The following is an 18401-nucleotide window of genomic DNA, read 5'->3' on the forward strand; positions in this document are numbered from 1 at the left end:
TTGTTGCATGAATGAATTTAATTTTGGGGAGACGTATTTCTTTGCTCATCACAGGCTGATGGGGATGGATTACCTCATTCAGAGAACACCACGGTCAGATTCTGTCTTGTCTGTTCAGGGGTCTTCAGTGCCACTTCTCCTGAAATAATTTTGATGAATACCTGCTGATTAACCATGAGTTGATTTTTTTCATATACAAACACTTAAATCCACTGTGTGAAGAGCTACTCACAAGCCTGAGGCTTGGAGATAAGAAAGGAGCTTCTCCAGTTGTTGGGCTGCGTGCGTTTCATTACATCCAAGTTTTATTTCCCCGAGGCTTTTCTTTGTCAAGCTTGGGAAAGCGCAGTTTCCTAGGAGAACCACACAAGAACAAGCTACAAATATAAAAGAGGAAAACATCCCCCAAAGCAAAACTCGGAGAAGCGTTTTAGATTGATTCCCCCCAAAGATCAATTGTAATCTTTTCTTCCTTTCAAGGGCATTATTTTTCTAAACTGATTCGAACCAAATGGATGAACATGGACCTTTCAGTCTGTATAAAGCTAACTGGAAATAGATGAACATGCCAGCAGATAGGTTCAGGAAGGATTTATCTTCCTAAATTTCAAGGCAGCAAGCTGTTTTTGGTAATGTTTTCTCTTAGGAGAACTGGGTGAGTGTGTCCGGGGTTGAACATCACACTGGGCAAGGGGAGGAAAAGAAGACATACATGGGAAACCGAATGTTTCCAGTGACAGGACCAACTCATAAAATCTTTCCACTGATTCTGCCATATCTAGCCAATCACTTCCTGTCATCCTGGGCCAAACTAGAAAAGCCCAGACCGTCTTTGCTACAAACCAGGGCAAAGAGGGAGAATTTTCTTGTCCACAGAGCAGTGCTTCCCAAACTCACACACTCTCTCTCTCTCTCTCTCTCTCTCTCTTTTTTTTTTAAAGATTTTATTTGTTTATTTGACAGACAGAGATCACAAGTAGTCAGGCAAGGCAGAGAGAGAGGAGGAAGCAGGCTCCCCACGGAGCAGAGAGCCTGATGCAGGGCTTGATTCCAGGACCCTGGGATCATGACCTGAGCTGAAGGCAGAGGCTTTAACCCACTGAACCACCCAGGCGCCCCCAAACTCACACTCTCTTAAGAGTCACATGGGAACCTGTTAAAAATGCAGAGTCCCAGGGCCCTCTCCTGGAGGTTCTCAGTGAGCAGCTCTGAGTCTGAGTATGAACATTTCTATTTGGAACAGGTGTCCTAGCTGATTCTTCTGATTCAGCAGGCTTGAGGAAAGACAGTGGATAATTAGTTGTGTTTCTTCTTCTTTGGCGGATCAACCAAGGATTTTGTAGGCACGCCCTGGTCACTGCCTCCCTAGCATTTGAATTCCGAGCCAGAGGAAGAATCCCAGTATGTTTTTCCAGTGCTATGATGTGGTTCTACAAACAGTACTGAGGTCCCCTATCTGGAGGGATCTTGGTGCACTTGCTGCCATGGTTAAGATGGAACTGGGCGTCAGGAGAGAATCCCTTTAGGGATGGAATGGTCTTTTTCAGCAGGAGGTCCCCACCTTGGGCCCCCTCCTTGTGCTCCCGGTATAATCGCACCTCCTCTCAACTTCTACCTTTGCCTCTACGCTCCTTCCTGAGTCTCTATCTCTACTGGAAGGTCCATAGCCCTATGTTCATCTGTGCATTTCCACTTCAAACTCAGCTAGTACAAGATAGGACACATTTGCTCTCCTCTCCACCCCCAGATCTGTTCTCTCTGGAACCCTCCTTCCTCCGAGTTAGCTCCGCTACAAAACAGAATCATCATCCACTTGCTTTCCCAGGCCAGGGTCCTGACTTTTCCGTCTTCCTCGTTCCTTACATCTAATCCCACATATCTTGTTTAAGGCAGTGGTTTGCAACCCTGGCTTCAAAACAGAACCATGTGGAAAGATTTTAAAATGCACCCATGTTTGGGCTCCAGTCCCAGAAGTTCAGATTTAATTGGTTTGTGGTGAGGTCAAGCCGTGGAGAGCCTTTAAAACGTCCCAGCTGATTCTGCTGTGCAGCCCAGGTTCCATCTCTGTTCCCAGTCCCACCCATCCACGCAAGGCAAATCGGATCAGCGGGGCTGGGGCTGGTGGGGAGAGAGTAAGGCACTTACCTGGGGCACAAAATTCAAGGGAGCACCCAAAACCCCAGTGACAATATGTCTAAAAACCAAAATCAGTGCCCAAAAGTCCATGATAAACAACACATCACCATTTTATAAAAACAGGCTGCTGTGGTTTGTCTGTTTGCCCTGCCTGATTTCACAACAGGGGCAATGGTTTCCCATGGGGCTGCCATTCCCAGGCTTGTGTGGCTATCATGTCCCTCCCTAGGTTTATGAGGATTGACAAAGTCATGTAAACAGATTGGGCAATGGGCTTAGATTTGTTTCAATGGAGAGTTTCCAAATGGATAAGTGTAAACAGGAGTGCTCTTTTTGCCTTCTGCCTAAGAGTCCAGCGGGGCTCAACACAGCATGGGCTCCCCCCGTGCAAGCTCCTCACTCACACCCTGGCTCGATTCCTGCTTTTGGGGTGTTAAGTTCCCTGTGAGCTGAGCCAGCCCAGCTCTGCAGCCGTCTCCTGTCGCTGCCCACACCGTGCATGTGTGCTCTAGCAATAACGCACGCTTTACGGGTTTCTGGACGGGTCTTGGTTTTGCTTGCAGCTATGCTTTTCCCCAGGTATCTTTTTCCTGCCTTGCAGATTTGGGTCATCAGCTGAGCAGGTTTTTGGTGGTGGTGTTTTGGTTTTTGGTTTTTGGTTTTGTACCGCCAAGAAACACTTGGCTGAGATCGTGAGTGGAGTTGGAAAGCAGCCTTGCTTCACTTAATAAGCCCCGTGTCTTGGCACAAGTCTGCATCCCTGGGGTTGGGGGAGAGGGGCACATTTTCTAATTCATCCACCCAAAGGGGGCACATTTTTCTAGTTTGCACAAAGACCCTGCTGGTGGCTGCTCTATCATTCCCTCCGTCATCTGCCCTAGGAATTCCTGCCTACCATTTAAGACGGAGCTCAGGCTTTTGACCTCTCACTGGCAAGTCTTCCTTGCCCTCAGTGGCTCAGCCAGAGTGACTCTGTGTTTTTAAGTTACCACCTCACTTCACCCTTCTACATGCTTTTAGGATGGCAGCTATCGCAGTAAATTGTAATTGTGGGAACAACGGTGGATCGATGTGACTGGCAGATCATTCTGGCATCTATCAGTCAAGAACAGGGTTGTTCTCCTTTAATCTAAGGATGTCTTTGAAGAGCATGAGAATGATCAGTGGTAAAATAAAATATTCAGACAAGTAACTCCTCCTTTTACTTTAGGATTCCAAACAACCTTCTCATGGCCAAGTCAGTGAGAATGGGCTGGGCTGGCCATTGTAACTGCTCAGACTCTAGGCGATTTAATAACAGAGTCTTATTTTTTGCTCCTACTACATCTTCATCTTGGAATCCAGATGGATAGAGCAGCCACTGCTTGCCACCATGGTAGAAAGAATTCAATTTCCTGAGGGTCTTAGACTGACAATTAATTGCTTCTGCCCGGCATAGACTTTGGAACTGACATCATTTTTGCTTAATGTATTGACCAGAATTAGTGTCATGGTCCCACTCAACTTCAAAAGTGCAATCCTGCCATGTGCCTGGAGGTGGGAGAATTTGAAAACATTTGGCAAAGAGCACTTATGGCTACCAGAGTTAACACTTCATATAAAATTGACTTTATTTCCTAAATAGACACATTCTGCTGCTTGTTTTGGTGTTTAGAAAAAAGAGTTATCAATAGCAGGACATGGTGGTAACAACTGTAGCTAAAAGCCAAAAGCACAGTCTTTTTTGGAAATCTTTCAGTGACATCTCTGCCCATAAATAAGGATTCTCATGGGATATGTGACTATTTCATTTTACAGATGCAATTTAAATTATACTGTTAAAAAATAGCAGAGTGGCTGTGGCCCAAACACAATTTTAGATGAGATTCTTAGTATCTTAGAATGATATATATATGTGTAAATATATATATATATATGTAATCTGTATATATAAAAATACATATATGTAATATATAATACTGTATAAATATATAAAATTAAATATATAACTATTGTATTAATATATATAAACATTAAATATATATGTAAACTATAAATATATACATACACACACATTGAAATAAACTGCCTAATCTGTCCAATAGATGAAATGAGACAGTGGATGTGAAAACCATTTGTAAATTGTAAACTGTCACCTATAAAGTGGTATTTAAAAGTGAATTGCCATTAGCCTAAGGGACCAGTCATCCCAAATATCCAGATGTTAAGATTTTATCCTGCTATGGGCGTTTCCTTGTTTCTTTTCCCTAGGTTTTCATTTGCTCTTAAAACAAATCCCTAATAATATCAGAGATATAGCAAACATTTTTTTTTAATGTGAATCAGATGTAAATTCAAATAAAAAATTAAAAAGCTCAGTTTTTCCAGACAGAATTGCCCTGGGAATAATGACATTGAATTCAACATTTAGGAATTTAAAAATGAATTGCAGATGACTTCTCCCCAAGATTCTTCTACATACAAATAAAGTCCAGGTGGGATTTACAACAAAATGCTCCCTTTGTAGAATATATTTTTAAAAAATCCAACCCTGTTTGTATATTCAAGTGGGTCCTGTTTTACGAAGATGTGTCATTTGTAGACCCTTAAAAAGAGAATAACTAAGAGGTAAATTTCACATAAAAAGGAATTTTAAAAGCTGTCTCCCTTGGTGCATTTATATCACATAAAAGAACATGTGAGTGAGTTAAAAACGTCAGTTCCATAGATTAAAATATATATGCAATACCACAATTTGTATATTTTCTTTACCTGTGTTTTACACCTTTTTTATGGATAGCTTCCTCTGTATCTGCTTACAGCATGTACTCCATTATGCTACAGGAATTGGACAATAACAGATACAAGTGAAATCCCTACCAGTGTAGTTTACCTTGCCCTATGATGATGCCATTATCTCAAGAACTTGGGACTATAATCAGGTGGGAGTCCTGTTGAAATGAAACATTATGTCTGACCCCAAATGAAAGAATTTATGTGTAAAATAAAGTGTAACTACATCTCCTATCAAATGTCAAACTTTTACATGTGAATAGTTTTCTCTAAGAACATATAAAAGTCAATAAAATCTTCTTACTTTTTACATAAAAAAAAAAAGTCTGCTTGGAGGATTCAAGCTGTTGGTGATCTGGTGCAACTTTTCTAAACCCAGACTTGATTTAACCACTTCCTGAATGTGGTTTGAATTCTAATAGTTCCACCATCTTTAGAAAAATCCAGAAAGATGTCCAATGGCATTTCCAAAGTGCACTTGGTTATACTTTGAGCGATGGGTAAGATCAATATTAGAAATACAGCATTCAACTCAGCTCTCAGTTCTGACAGAGACCATCACCACAATCCAATCCCAGTGATTTTCTTGAGGATTTCTTGAAGGCATTTCCAGGGAAGGCATTCTAATAATGTTGTGAGCAATGGATGCGTCCTTGTGCTTCCTGAGTCTTCCACGTTGAAGTCCTTTGAATAAGTAAGTTCTGCTACATGTTAAAATGTAAACCTAATTCTAACTCATCTATCTGTGAAGAGCAGCAAATATGATCTCTCACAAGAGACCAACAGCTTAGAAGTGGCCTGAGCCATGAAGATATTTTCAATGACTCCAAGGAGAAATCTTTATGGAGACGTCAAGCATGTCTTCTCGGAAGTCAAGGTCACGATTGTCCCTGTTGAATGTTAATTGAGAAGCACCTTCTTTACATGAAAAATACAGAGGCTTTTGTAACAAAGGAAGCACAAATAGATTTTCTAGTTTATTGCTCATAAATTAAATGTGCTTTTAAAATAGATGATTAGGCTTACTCTGAGGAAAAGGCTATAGAATTATCCCCTTTACCATCTGAGCTTGAGCGAAAGAGAACCTCATTCTGCTATAACTTAAGGGCTTGGTGTGTGACAATCCTGGGTCCTTATGTCATCAGAGAAAGTTTCTGGGAAAAGGTAGAGTTGGAACTGATTGTGGAAAGAGGAAAAGAAGGATAATAAGGCATGAATCTGGCCAGTCTGAAGTAGACATAATCTTAGGAAAAGGGATCATTTGTTTAAAAGAAGAGAGAAGGAATAATGATAGAGTGAGAAAATTTTAGCCTAACCAGACCACAGCTTCAGATAAGGCATGATATCTGGAAGGCCTTTAAAGCTTATGGGGAGAGCATGAAATTTAATGTGGAGGGAAACAAATCTTTGGTGGTCTTTAGGATCAGGAAAAAATCATCAAGATGAAGGATATGTTAGCTCTATAGGTATTTCATTAGCATCATGCTCTAACTGAGATAACCAGCTGCAAGAGGCACTTGTCACCAGGGAGATACTTCATTTTTTTTTTAAAGATTTTATTTCTTTATTAGGTAGAGAGAGAGAGAGAGGGAGGGAGAGGGAGAAAGAAAGAGAGGATGAGCAGGAGGAGGAACAGAGGGAGAAGAAGACTCCCTGCTGAGCAGGGAGCTTGACCTGTGTCCTGATCCCAGGACCCTGAGATTATAACCTGAGCTGAAGGCAGACAGTTAACTGACTGAGCCACCCAGGTGCCCCACAAGGAAGAGATTTTATAATAAAGGTTTTCACCGATATACTTCCTTTTGAATAAATAAATAAAAATCAGAAGAGGATTATCTAAAATACTTAAAAGAATTAGTGCCTTTCCAATTATACAACCCAGGACATATAAGTAAATGAGTTTGTTTTTATTTTTTAAAGGATTTTATTTCTTTATTTTATATATAGAGAGATAGCACAAGTAGGCAGAGAGGCAGGCAGAGGGAGAAGCAGGCTCTCCACTGAGCAGGGAGCCCAATTCGGGACTCGATCCCAGGACCCTGTGATCATGACCTGAGCCGAAGGCAGCAGCTTAACAGACTGAGCCACGCAGGCGCCCCAGTAAATGAGTTTAAATCTTCAAGTAATAATTGTTGAATTGAGTCAATGAGTACAATATGCCCATCACAAATAGTTTTATCTATTCTTTTAAGTAGTTCTTCATGGCTCTTGACTTAGAGGACTATTGGAGTTTTTAGCTTTATGGAAATTGCTGCATAAACTTCAAATTTTAATTTTCATTAAAATATTCTTTAACTTCACAAAATCATATTTTTCTGGACCAAGCTCTCCTGTGTTGGCCACTCATGGTGCATGCTATGCCTTGCTTGCTGGAGGATAATTCCCTGCCCACACCTTTCCGCTGAGGGAGCAGACATATGTGACCAAGTCTGTACCGCATGATCAAGCCAGGCATAGCTGAATGGACCAAAGGTGGGGACGGGACCCACAGGCAGTCGGTCCACAGGCTGACTGTAAATTAAGAGGGCCACTTCCAGAGATCTTCCAGTCAGAAGCAATGATGGTCAGCTGGACCATTCAGGCTCCCTCTCAGGAATCTGAATATGACACATGGGGAAAGAACCAGTCAGCTGGTAGAGGGTGAGTACGTGAAAATACCTCAAAAGGAAATTGAGACAGTGAGGAAAGTGTCAAAACGGCTGAGGGGAATTGCAGGGCTGGGGTGAGATCAACATGCTCCTACCAACACTTGATGGTATTCCATGGCCATGAGGCTGGCTGAGTGGCTGTTCTGGTTCGCAGAGAAGAGTTTTGTCTCCCCGCTGCCATATGTAACCTTACACCACAACTCCATTCTGGAAACAGCCTGATCGAGGCACTTGTCACCTTACAATCCCCCCAAATCTAACTAATATGTAGTCCAAATTTTGGCACAAAGAGGTTCAATTTTACTTTTACTAATACTAAGAAAAACATTTTGGGAAACAAAATGGGCCATCATCTATGGTTTTAATGGGTTTATTAAAATGTGACAGCCAACTCAACAGAAACATTTCCTGCCTGAAACACACCACACCACACCACACCACTCCGCTCCCACCACAACAGAATTATGTTGAAGATGCCATTGTCATCATTTTTAGGATTAAAAACTAGGAGCATCAGTGATGATGATTTTCTTCCAGAGCTGTTCTAAGTTTCCATGGGTTGTTTTCCCTCTCAGGTTGGGTTCTTTATGTGGTTTGTTAAATAGTGTGCCACCTAATAGATAGGTCAGAGTCTTAATGTTTAAACCTTCTCCCTCAATTTGGTATTACCAATAAGAGCAGAAGGTCAAATTCTTTGGGCATTTACCTACATACTGGTTTGTTCTGAGAACAGTGCTCAGGATGCAGATTTTAACAAGGAGTTGCTATCTGAGAGTAGCAGAAAATCATATGAAGTGTGGGAACATTGTGCAGAGGCTGAGGGAGCCTTTGAACAGTAGCTCGAGATCTGGATTCTAGTTGATTCTGCCACTAGCAAGCCATATTATTCTGGCCAAATCTCTTTCCTCATCTGGAAAAGGAGGGAGCTGCGTTCCTGAAATTCTCTGCATTGTGTTATCTCCCCCAGGAAAAACACAGGCTCTACCAGAGCAGCATTGTCTGCCTTATCTGCTTAAGGCTCAACCCAAGAACAGCTCCTGGTACCTCACAGGTGCTCAGGAAATGCTTGGTGGCATTGAGCAATTCAGGCTGTATATTGCTCACAAAAAAAAGGCTGGTTTTTTTTCCCCATGTATGGAGTCTTAGCTATTTTTCAGATTGCTTTCACATAGGAGGCACTCAACACTCATTGGTCTGAACTATCACATTTGGTTCTTAGTGGGTCCACACATTGTCAATACAGAAATACAGGCATGGAGAAGCCTTACTGAATGGAAAGAGGAGTGGCCTATGAGTTGGAAGACTTGGACTCCCACTAACTACTGTGTGAGGCTCTGGGCAAGTCATTTCATTGCTCTAGAGTTCTGTTTTCTTATCTGGAAGGTGAGAGGGTTAAATCAGACCCTAAGAAGCCCTCTGGTGGCACACTTCTAACTCTGGTCCTGTTGCACTTGTTATGTACAGCACGTGGGTCGTGAGAACAGGTGGGTCCGTTGGGAAGGATGTGGGACTGCAGGAGGAATGAAGGCAGAGTAATTAGTGCAGAGGCCTCAGCTCACTGGAAACATCAAGACAGGCAGACTGTGCTTTTTATATGCACCACCTAAAATCATTTATGAGCATCAACTAGGGTGGCTCTTTCTTTGCTGTTGTTGGTTCATCAAAGCAGGTCACTGACCTCAGCCACGTCTGCTGGCATGGAGTGCTAAAACCATGGGAGAAGCCCTGCCAGAATCCAAGCCTTGAAGTCTGTGTTATTTAAAACGTCCAATCGAGGGGTGCCTGGGGGGCTCAGTCCGTTAAGGGTCTGCCTTCAGCTCCGGTCATGATCTCAGGGTCCTGGGATTGAGTCCGCATCTAGCTCTTTGCTCAGCGGGATGCTGCTGCTTCTCCCTCTGCTTGTTCTCTCTCCCTCTCTTTCAAATAAATAAATAAAATCTTTAAAAGAATAAAATAAAATGCCCAATCATGGGGATCCTGAGGATTTTGCTATAACTTTTATCACAAATTCTGGGTCAATCATATTTATACAGGGGCCCTTTATAAAAAATGACTACAGAAGTAATGCAGGAGTAAGTTGCTACTAACCTCTATATTTTATCAAAGTACATGACCCTAATTTTTTCAGGCTAGGGTCTTTTGGCCCCATTAGTAAGAGCTGCCAATTTGTTCTCACACTGCTAAGGAAAGAAGTCCTTCAGTTTCAGGAAAGAAGAAAGAGACACATAGTCAAGTTAGGGTGGCCAGCAAGATTGTAATTATGCTTGAGACAGTAGTCTTCTGATGAAGGGTCCAGATGGATGGAAAGGGCTGGGAAGCAGGGAAGGAAGGATGAGCTGGTACTTGGCTGGACCATGACTCTGGGCTCCCCAGTGACCCATCAGGGCTACATTAGGATGGTCTTCTGAGTTTCCACTATGCATATTTCCTGTGGACTTCATATTTCTGCATCTTGCTGGGGGCTTGGTTTAGCTGGTGGGATGAAACACTCTTGTGTGGGATCAACAGTCTGGAAAAGAAGAAAGGCCATTGTCAATTTTCTGAGTCAATGCAAGGAGTGATACTTTCCAGAGCTATGTTTGAAATATCATTTCAGCATCACTTAATCCTTTGTTAAGAAAAAAAAAAAAAAAAAACATGGAGGCTACGCACATAAAAACTTTTTTTTTTTAAACCCTCTTCCCTTTTAACCAGTAACAAAGCTATTTCTGCAAGATTCTTGAATAGCTGATCACTGGAAATTGAAGTAATCCAAGAAATTCTTGGAGAGGATGATAAATATTTTCTCATCCTATTAATGCCCTCTAGAGGGTTAATTACAGCAAATGCTCTCTCTGTGTCCTGGTCTGTGTGCCCTTCTTCCAGGAAAAGGCCAAGCCTCAGGTAACAGACCAGAGGCATTAGCTAGTTAGAGTGGCCTCGTACAGTTCTTCGAACAACCAGTGTGAGCATGACTTCCACCCTCAGATTTTAGTTATGGGGACCAGAATATAAAAACTGTGTCGCAGTGTGGTATTTTTGGCTGCCTGCCTCTGTACGCCCTCAAGTCATCCGACACAAACACAAGTCACCTCCAGTTCTGCTCAGTCATGCTCCTTCCGCTTTTGCCTGAAAGGATTAAAATGGGTTACGCCCATCTGGTGACGAGGGAGGGTGACAGCACTAACCCAGTTCTGGGGGGGCAGCTTGGGCTGTAGGAGCTACACAGTGACACAGAGAGTCGGCTAGCAGGGCTCAGGGGATTCATTTAGACCACCGATAGACAGTAAAAACAGATCTGACCTCATACATATTTACAATTCCCTGCGGTCCCCAAGATGAGAAGCAGTGAGCCTCTTCCTCGTCACACTCACACCAACCTTTCGAGCTGCTTTTCCTTGCCAGCGGCATTTGCCTATAGCCAGTACCTTGTTGATGCGTGGCGGTGGGGATCGGGAGGGGCTTGGGCAGAGGCGATGGCATCCCTTGCCTTTATTGCCCTGCCCCGGGACAGGTTTTATCTGGACAGCTCAAGCTCCGCAAGCTTGTGGAGACGAGCCTACCCTACCTCTCCTCTCTCAGGTCAGTACAGACATTGGAAATGAAGCCTGACAACTCTCCTAAGGAAGGAGTCCTTGCTCTGTCCCTCGGGGACCGTAGATGAGCACATTTACCTGCGGCTGAATGAGGGTACCATATGAAGTTAATGCTACATCCTCCTCAGCTCCATCACTGTCTCGGGCTGAAAGCCAAAGATGGGAAGGGCTGGGTTAGTGTCAGATTCACCTGGAAACAGCACACGAGGACTATGAGAAGACCTGGGGGCTTGCGAAGAGGCTCTTGACCCTTTGAAAAGGAATTCTCAGTTGAGGCTGTTTTTTGTTGTCTTTGGTTTTGGTTTTGGTTTGTTTTTTAAATCTATGATTTTTAAAAAGAGTGTTTTTAAAGCTTATGAGGAAGATTGGCTATGGGTAGGATCTGCGTATTCATCTGTGTTTCGTGACTGAAGATACCGAACATTGGTCATCACCTAGAGAAAGAGCGCTGCTCGCAGTGGGTCAAGGTCTTTGCTCCCGTAGTATTACCTGTGTGACCTTGTGTACCTCACTGTCTTCCACAGGAAAATACAAGGCCTTACCTAGATCATCTCTAAAGCCCCTTCAGGCTTGATACTCTGCAAGCTTTGGTTCAGCTTTATAAAAAAACCAGATGTAATAAAACAAGATCCCTAGAGATCATTTTTTCCTGTCATAGAATAATCACATGCATGGTTATTTGTTTAATGTCAGGCTCCTCAACAAGACTGTAGGCTGAGGACAGGAACCATGTCTGCCCTAACACCAGGGCCTCGCTCCATACATATTCCTTGTTTGACGGTCACAGGTGTGGCCTCACCCTGAATGTTCATGCTTAGCGGCTCTCTCACTTGCTAGCTGTGGGCTAACCTAGGGCCCCATTCTTTAACCTTTGGTTGCCTTTGTTTCCTGATGGGAATAAAAGAGGGACAATGATGATCATAACAGTAAATCTACTTCATAAGCTTGTCTTGAAAATTAAGCTAATCAATACATATAAAGCCCTTCAAATAGGGCATGACGTATAGAAAACACCATACTGCTGGGACGCCTGGGTAGCTCAGTCCTTGAGTGTCTGCTTTTGGCTCAGGTCGTGATCCCAGGATCCTGGGATTGAGCCCCACATTGGGCTCCCTGCTCAGCGGGAAGCCTGCTTCTCCCTCTCCCACTCCCCCTGCTTGTGTTCCCTTTCTTTCTGTGTCTCTATCAATCAATCAATAAAATCTTAAAAAAAAAAAAAGAAAAGAAAAAGAAAACACCATACTGCTGTGCTTTGAGAATTAGTATCCAGTGGTGTGGTCATAACTGGTGCTCTGACATCATCATCCTACTGATATTTTTTAGAGGGTTGGATCCTGTGAAATTTGGAATGCCCTTCCTTCCTTGGGGGCAGAATAAATTGAATTCTTGGTTTAACTTTGCTCCTTGAGGCATAATTCCTTGAGTTCCTTGAGACTTTCTGACACTCAGCTCCTGGGTGACCAACATTCATCCAACATTCTCATCAGACTAGATCATAAATTGGAGAAGCCGCCTTCTCCAGAAGTTTCCAGCACTAGTTGTTGCTCATGGATTTACCAAAAGGCTGAGTGTTTCTCTCTATTAAACCTGCAACCATTTTGTGGTATGAAATCTGAGTTGAGTAAGGAAGACCTTCTGTTTACATGGGGAAGGGGTGGGGACACTATAACTATCATTTAAAGACTAGGAGCCTGAACTCCTAGAGGTTGAGGAGCTTGGTTTTGCTCGAAGTTGGCAGGCAGCAGAAGTGAGCCTCAAAGCCAGGGCACCCAGATTCTGCATTCTTTCTGCTGCCCCATGCTGCCCAATTTTCTCACGCTCCCTGCCTCTTCAGGAACGTCGAATGCTTGCTGTATCTGTCCTCAGACCAAACAAGTCCTGCCCAGACTCACTGTCTTCTTCCCTACTTTATGCCACTTGTCTCTCTGTCACTTGTAGCTCCTGAGGGTAAGAAAACAGTTTTGTGATTTGTTCCTGCAAAAAAACAAAAATTACACTGCTTGGGACCGTTGAAATTGGGTTTGTTCTGGGAAGGAGGAGGGGGATGTCTTGAAGAAAAAAAAAAAAAAACAACGCTGAAAATTGCCCAAAAGGGTTATCCAGCGAAAGTTGGTATTTGCAGGGCACCTGGGAGGCTCAGTCGGTTAAGCGTCTGCCCTTGGCTTGGGTCATGATCTCAGGGTCCTGGGACTGAGTTCCTTGTTGGGTTCCCTGCTCAGCAGGGACTCTGCTTCTCCTTCTGTCCCTCCCCTTGCTCATGGTCTATCTCTCTTTCAAATAAATAAATTTTAAAAATCCCTTATATTAAGGATTTTATATATATATGTGTGTGTGTGTGTATAGAATTTCCTTATAGCAAATACCATATATATATATATGAAGCTGGTATTTGCTATAAGGAAAACAACCTGATGGACTTAAGTTTGCAAGACTATTCTCTTGTTTCACATCATTTTATAGTTATTGACCCCCTTTTACACTGCATAGACTCATTATTTTTGTCTTAATACCTGAAAAAAGAATCATACTAGGTTTGTCTGTATACCTTCAAGCACTGAACAGAAAAAAAAATGCCCATAGCAATGTGATAGTTTAAAATATACATGGGTCTTGCTTTTAGCAAACTTAACATAACAATACCTTAAATACACTAAAGCAGATAAAGTAGTGATAATTCTAACGGGAGTTTTCCCTCCATAAACAAAAGAGAGAGAGAGAGAGAGAATCGTGGCTGATAGTCAATATTTAAGATCTCCACAAATTATACGGCATTTAAAATTCTCAGTTAAAAGGGCAACTGATTTTTTTAAAAGTGCAATCAATATACAGCTTTCTAGGAATGCATTTATAATAGAGGGCAAAAAATATTTCTGCCCATTTGTTTGGGGGTCCGTAGTAACATTCCTGAATGCATTTTCATTCTCCAACCAGATGTTTTTCGATCTTGGAATTAAGTTCATAAACCACTTCAGGAAGATAAAGCCTAATCTTCTTTTGAAAGACTCTCTCAGGGAAATGGAGTCCTTAATCCCCTTTACCAATCTATTTCAGTGTTTACCAACTCTTTTATTTTCACTTTTAATCTAAATCCTTCTTGCTTTGGTTTGAGTTCATTTCTACACCTTGTCTTTCGTTGGAGACAGAAAGCAACAGGACAGCAGCTTCTTCAAGAGAGGTCTTCATACTTGTGAAATTCCCCACTCATCTCCTCTGGTCTTATTCTTCTTTCTGATAAATAATTCTGGTCCCGCAACCCAGTGATAAATAAAATGGTTATGTGACCGGAGTCACAGCAACAAACAGTAGTCATCAGAAGAATCACATGACAAATGCATGTCTCATGGACTTGAACAAAATGTCATGTTTCAGTACAGAATTTAGAGAGAGAATTTGAATAGTCTATGATGAAGGCACATTGGGAACCTGTTTCATTGTCTTAACCTTTCCACTTTGGTCGCATGTTATAACCCTTTAATTATCTTTGTGGTTCTCCCTTAACCTCCTCAAGTTCCCCCGTACTTCTCATTGGTGGACCCCAGAACTGGAATGGGTATTCTCTTGGAGACTGACCAGTGCCAAATACAATAGTCTGATTGTTCTCGCTGACCACACGTCTGTTGATACGGTACCGTGACTGTTTTTTGAGCCAATGAAAACAAAGACAGTGGTAAGCTGCTTTCCTCTCACCAGCTTGTGACCTACAGGGCACACTTAGGGTTTTTCAAGTTCCTGTTATCAGACTCTACTTGTCTGGTTCTTATCTATCTTGTGTTGTATGTTTTTCCCAGCTTGGTGTAATCCTGTATTTTGTACTAAGTTTTAATCATTCTTCTAATTTTTGATATTTGTATTTTTCCCAGCTGACCTAAAATCTGATTCTGTTGTCCAACTTTAAGTTTCTGGTTATTCTGCCCAATTTGGAGAGCAATCTGTATATTCCTTACTACATTATTAATTTTTTTTATAAAAAAATACATCATGGGGTGCCTGGGTGGCTCAGTAGGTTAAAGCCTCTGCCTTTGGCTCAGGTCATGATCCCAGGGTCCTGGGATCGAGCCCCAAGTTGGGCTCTCTGCTCATCAGGGAGCCTGCTTCCCTTCCTCTCTCTCTGCCTACTTGTGATCTCTGTCTGTCAAATTAAAAAAAAACAAACAAACGACATCAAACTACATTGATAATGACTATCACTGGCAGGCCATTTCCCGTTCAGAAACGGATTTTCTAACCATGCATGAGTAATGAGGATATCACCGGGAAACGTGTTTTTTGCACACCCTTGTTCTGCCACCAAGACATCCTGAGAACATTTGAAACACTTGTGTTTTGGGGTATAGAATATTGGTTGTTATAAATCCAGGTATGTTTGGGGTATTATAAAACTCTGAGAACTCCTCTCTCTCTCTCTCTCTGACTTTTGTTTCCTGGAAACATACGACAACAATAAAACAGACACAAGAAGTTTTATCCTATCTGCTGATGAGGACTTTGAGAAGTAGTTTTGGGGACTGACTGTGCAATTCTGCCACAAACCTTAGTGATCTGATGATGCACCATCAACAAGGAAAGAAAAACTCTTATAGGAAGGATGTATAGCGTCAATTTCCGACTCTGTCAACTGCACTGAAAAGAATTAATGGATGCATCTATCTGAGCAGCATTTAATTTGAATGTGTAATTAGCCATAGATTATAGCTCAAAAAACATGTATGCACTTAAAGGGAAGGCTTCTATTAATTTTTTTGAGCCTGGTGAACATTATGTGTGCTCTACAATATATAAAATAACGTAATTTTTGCACATTAGAAATAAATTGTAAGGAATCAGATGCCTATTAAGACATAAAAATTGATGTAAAACTATGATATTGGGTTATGAATAATAGGCCAGATGTTTCAGAAAGGAATGAATGTGTTTTGACATATTTCTAGATAACCAGAATTAGCCACTATTTCCCCCAGGTTGTTAGAGTCCGAGCATTTTTGTTGTCAAAGTTAATCTACTTTATTCATTAGCAAAAAGTATAGTCAGGTGGCTTGGTCTTCGAGAACGATAAAAATCTGACCAGAAATTTTTATGAAAATGTCACATAAGCAAGTTGCTTTTTTTCTATTAGTGATGACACATCTGAGCCTTTATTAGAATTCTGATTCAGTGGCTCTTCCTGTCACTTTTTGCAAACCTTGAAGGCTTTCATGCAGTGAATGGTATGAAAAGTAGAAATCCAGGAGTTATTGGGCTTTGTGCTGTTAATGAGGTGATGAGTCCTATGAATCAGTTTATGATGATGTTTGGGCAAACTAACTTCAAGACTTAAATTAAAAAAAAAATCAATCACCGTTGCTGGGATTGACTTGTGCCCTTGATAGCCAAAACATCTGGACTTAGCATTATACATCATGCAATTGCTTGGTCCAAGCCTAATTTGGGGCTGGTTAACTCACTTTATAGGGGGTGCCTTTCTTTACCCAGCATGAGCACTTAGAGCCACACCCTCTTTATTTAGGGCCTTTGATTCATTTCTGTCTTGGCCTCTTCCCCATAACTCTCGGTATTTTGGAAGCACCGATTTCTCATAAAAGTTTAACATCAATTCTGGGTGTTTCTATCTTCATGCTGGAACTCTGAAGTCACCCACCTATATTGTGGCCATTTCCTTATTGTTCCTTCTTGTTCACCCGGTTTCTCAATTTCTCTCCTGTTTCTCCCTAGGGAGAGCCTCCCTGCTCCCCAAATCCCCTGGGAAAGTACCTCTTGAGAGTTCCTGGTTCTCCACTCTGAAGCTGCATTGATAGGCTGGGGCAGGGCAGGTGTTTCCTGGTAAAGGGCAGTTCTGCTTGGTCGATCTGTAGAGAATGCAGAGCTCCGGTATGATGTACAGCAACAGGAAAACCCATGCATTGGTGACCAGGGCAATACAGATGACGGGGTCATCCCACTGGGGCTGCCGCTGGAGCTGTGGGTTGCCTCTCAGGAGCATGGAGATCCACACCACCCAGATAATGATGGAGATGAGCACAGTGACAAAGATGAGTCTTCCGTGTTGCTTCCAGTTCTCACATGGGCCACAGAAAGTGGCTTTGGAGACGAAGAAGGTGAGGGCCATCAGGAAGAGGACATATACCAGGAGGACAACAAAGTCCATGTTGAGCTCACAAGGGGCCATATGCATAAACATCATGCCCCTGGTCATCATGAGAGTCACGTACTCAATGGCAATGATCACCTGCAACAAGCTGACACCAATAGCGATGCACAGAATTGTTGTCCAACAGAGGGAGACTCTACCTCGGACCAGCTTCACCAGGTTGGAGGCATGAGCCAAGAGGCATGAGAAACAGATAGCAAAGAGAACCCCAAAGAGAAAGTAGCGCACAGGGGCAGTTTGCTGATTGAACTGAGCGACGAAGGCAAAGGCAAGGCTGAAGAGTCCCAGCACACCCAGGAGGAAGAGGATCTGAGTGGGGAGGGTATTCCACAGGCAGCAGTCTTGAACCCTTCGCAGGAGGAAGAGGAACGCCAAGAGTAGTATAATTGTGACCACTATGCCGATTATTGCCAAGGACTCGAGCACAATGCCCCACGTGCCCTCGTTTTCACAGACAAAATAATAGTCCTCAGTGGACTTGACGCAGTCCTCATACATGGTGACTTGTGGGTGGACCTCACGAGAATGGACTTCTGTCTCCCTGCAAAAGAAAGAGGGGACAGACTTCGGACTACATCCTCATGCAGAAGTGCCTGTTGGCTAGTCCGGTTTGGGCACCATAATGTCTCTCCTTCCCAAATATGCAAGAGCCCCAAACCATCAGACCCTTAAAATTCTTCTAGCTCTGGGGCGCCTGGGTGCCTCAGTAGGTTAAGCCTCTGCCTTCGGCTCAGGTCATGATCCCAGAGTCGTGGGATCGAGCCCCACATCAGGTTCTCTGCTCGGCAGGGAGCCTGCTTCCCCCGCCCTCTCTCTGCCTGCCTCTCTGCCTGCTTGTGATCTCTCTCTCTCTCTCTCTGTCAAATAAATAAATTAAATCTTTAAAAAAAAAAAATTCTCCTAGCTCTGTCTTGCCGGGAAAAGCAGAATACTCTTCACTCGGAGGTTCCAGATACGTCATCCATTTTCATGTCGCAGTCTGTACCAAGACTTTTTGAAATTCGAGGCAGAACCCTTTTCATAAAATAGGGTGTGTGACAACGTTTGCCTGATGGGTGAGATTACAGTTATATCAGGCTCCAGAACAAAGGTTGTCAACATCAGTGGATCATTGGATCATTCAAG

General features: G+C 42.7%; 1 protein-coding gene across 1 annotated transcript; it reads right to left on the bottom strand.

Moving 5' to 3' along the window:
* Positions 1–9993: 9993 nt before the first annotated feature.
* LOC111141967 (G protein-coupled receptor class C group 5 member D) lies at positions 9994–17774 on the bottom strand. Its single transcript, XM_022494856.1, has 3 exons — positions 16880–17774; positions 11210–11277; positions 9994–10065 (listed from the first exon to the last, which is right to left on the bottom strand). The coding sequence occupies exons 1-3, from the start codon at positions 17772–17774 to the stop codon at positions 9994–9996; spliced, it is 1035 nt and encodes a 344-aa protein (XP_022350564.1).
* Between the last annotated feature and the right edge of the window lie 627 nt (positions 17775–18401).

The sequence above is a fragment of the Enhydra lutris genome, unplaced genomic scaffold (assembly GCF_002288905.1).
Source record: "Enhydra lutris kenyoni isolate GAN:26980312 unplaced genomic scaffold, ASM228890v2 scaffoldscaffold7, whole genome shotgun sequence".
In the NCBI taxonomy this organism is placed as follows: Eukaryota; Metazoa; Chordata; class Mammalia; order Carnivora; family Mustelidae; genus Enhydra; species Enhydra lutris.

Coding starts and splice junctions, on each gene's coding strand:
- LOC111141967 (XM_022494856.1), bottom strand. CDS start 17,774: ATGTATGAGGACTGCGTCAAGTCCACTGAGGACTATTATTTTGTCTGT. Junction 11,278..16,879: donor GAACCAGGAACTCTCAAGAG/GTACTTTCCCAG, acceptor TTTGGCTTTCAG/CCCGAGACAGTGATGGAGCT. Junction 10,066..11,209: donor GTACCCTCATTCAGCCGCAG/GTAAATGTGCTC, acceptor CTTCTTTTCCAG/ACTGTTGATCCCACACAAGA.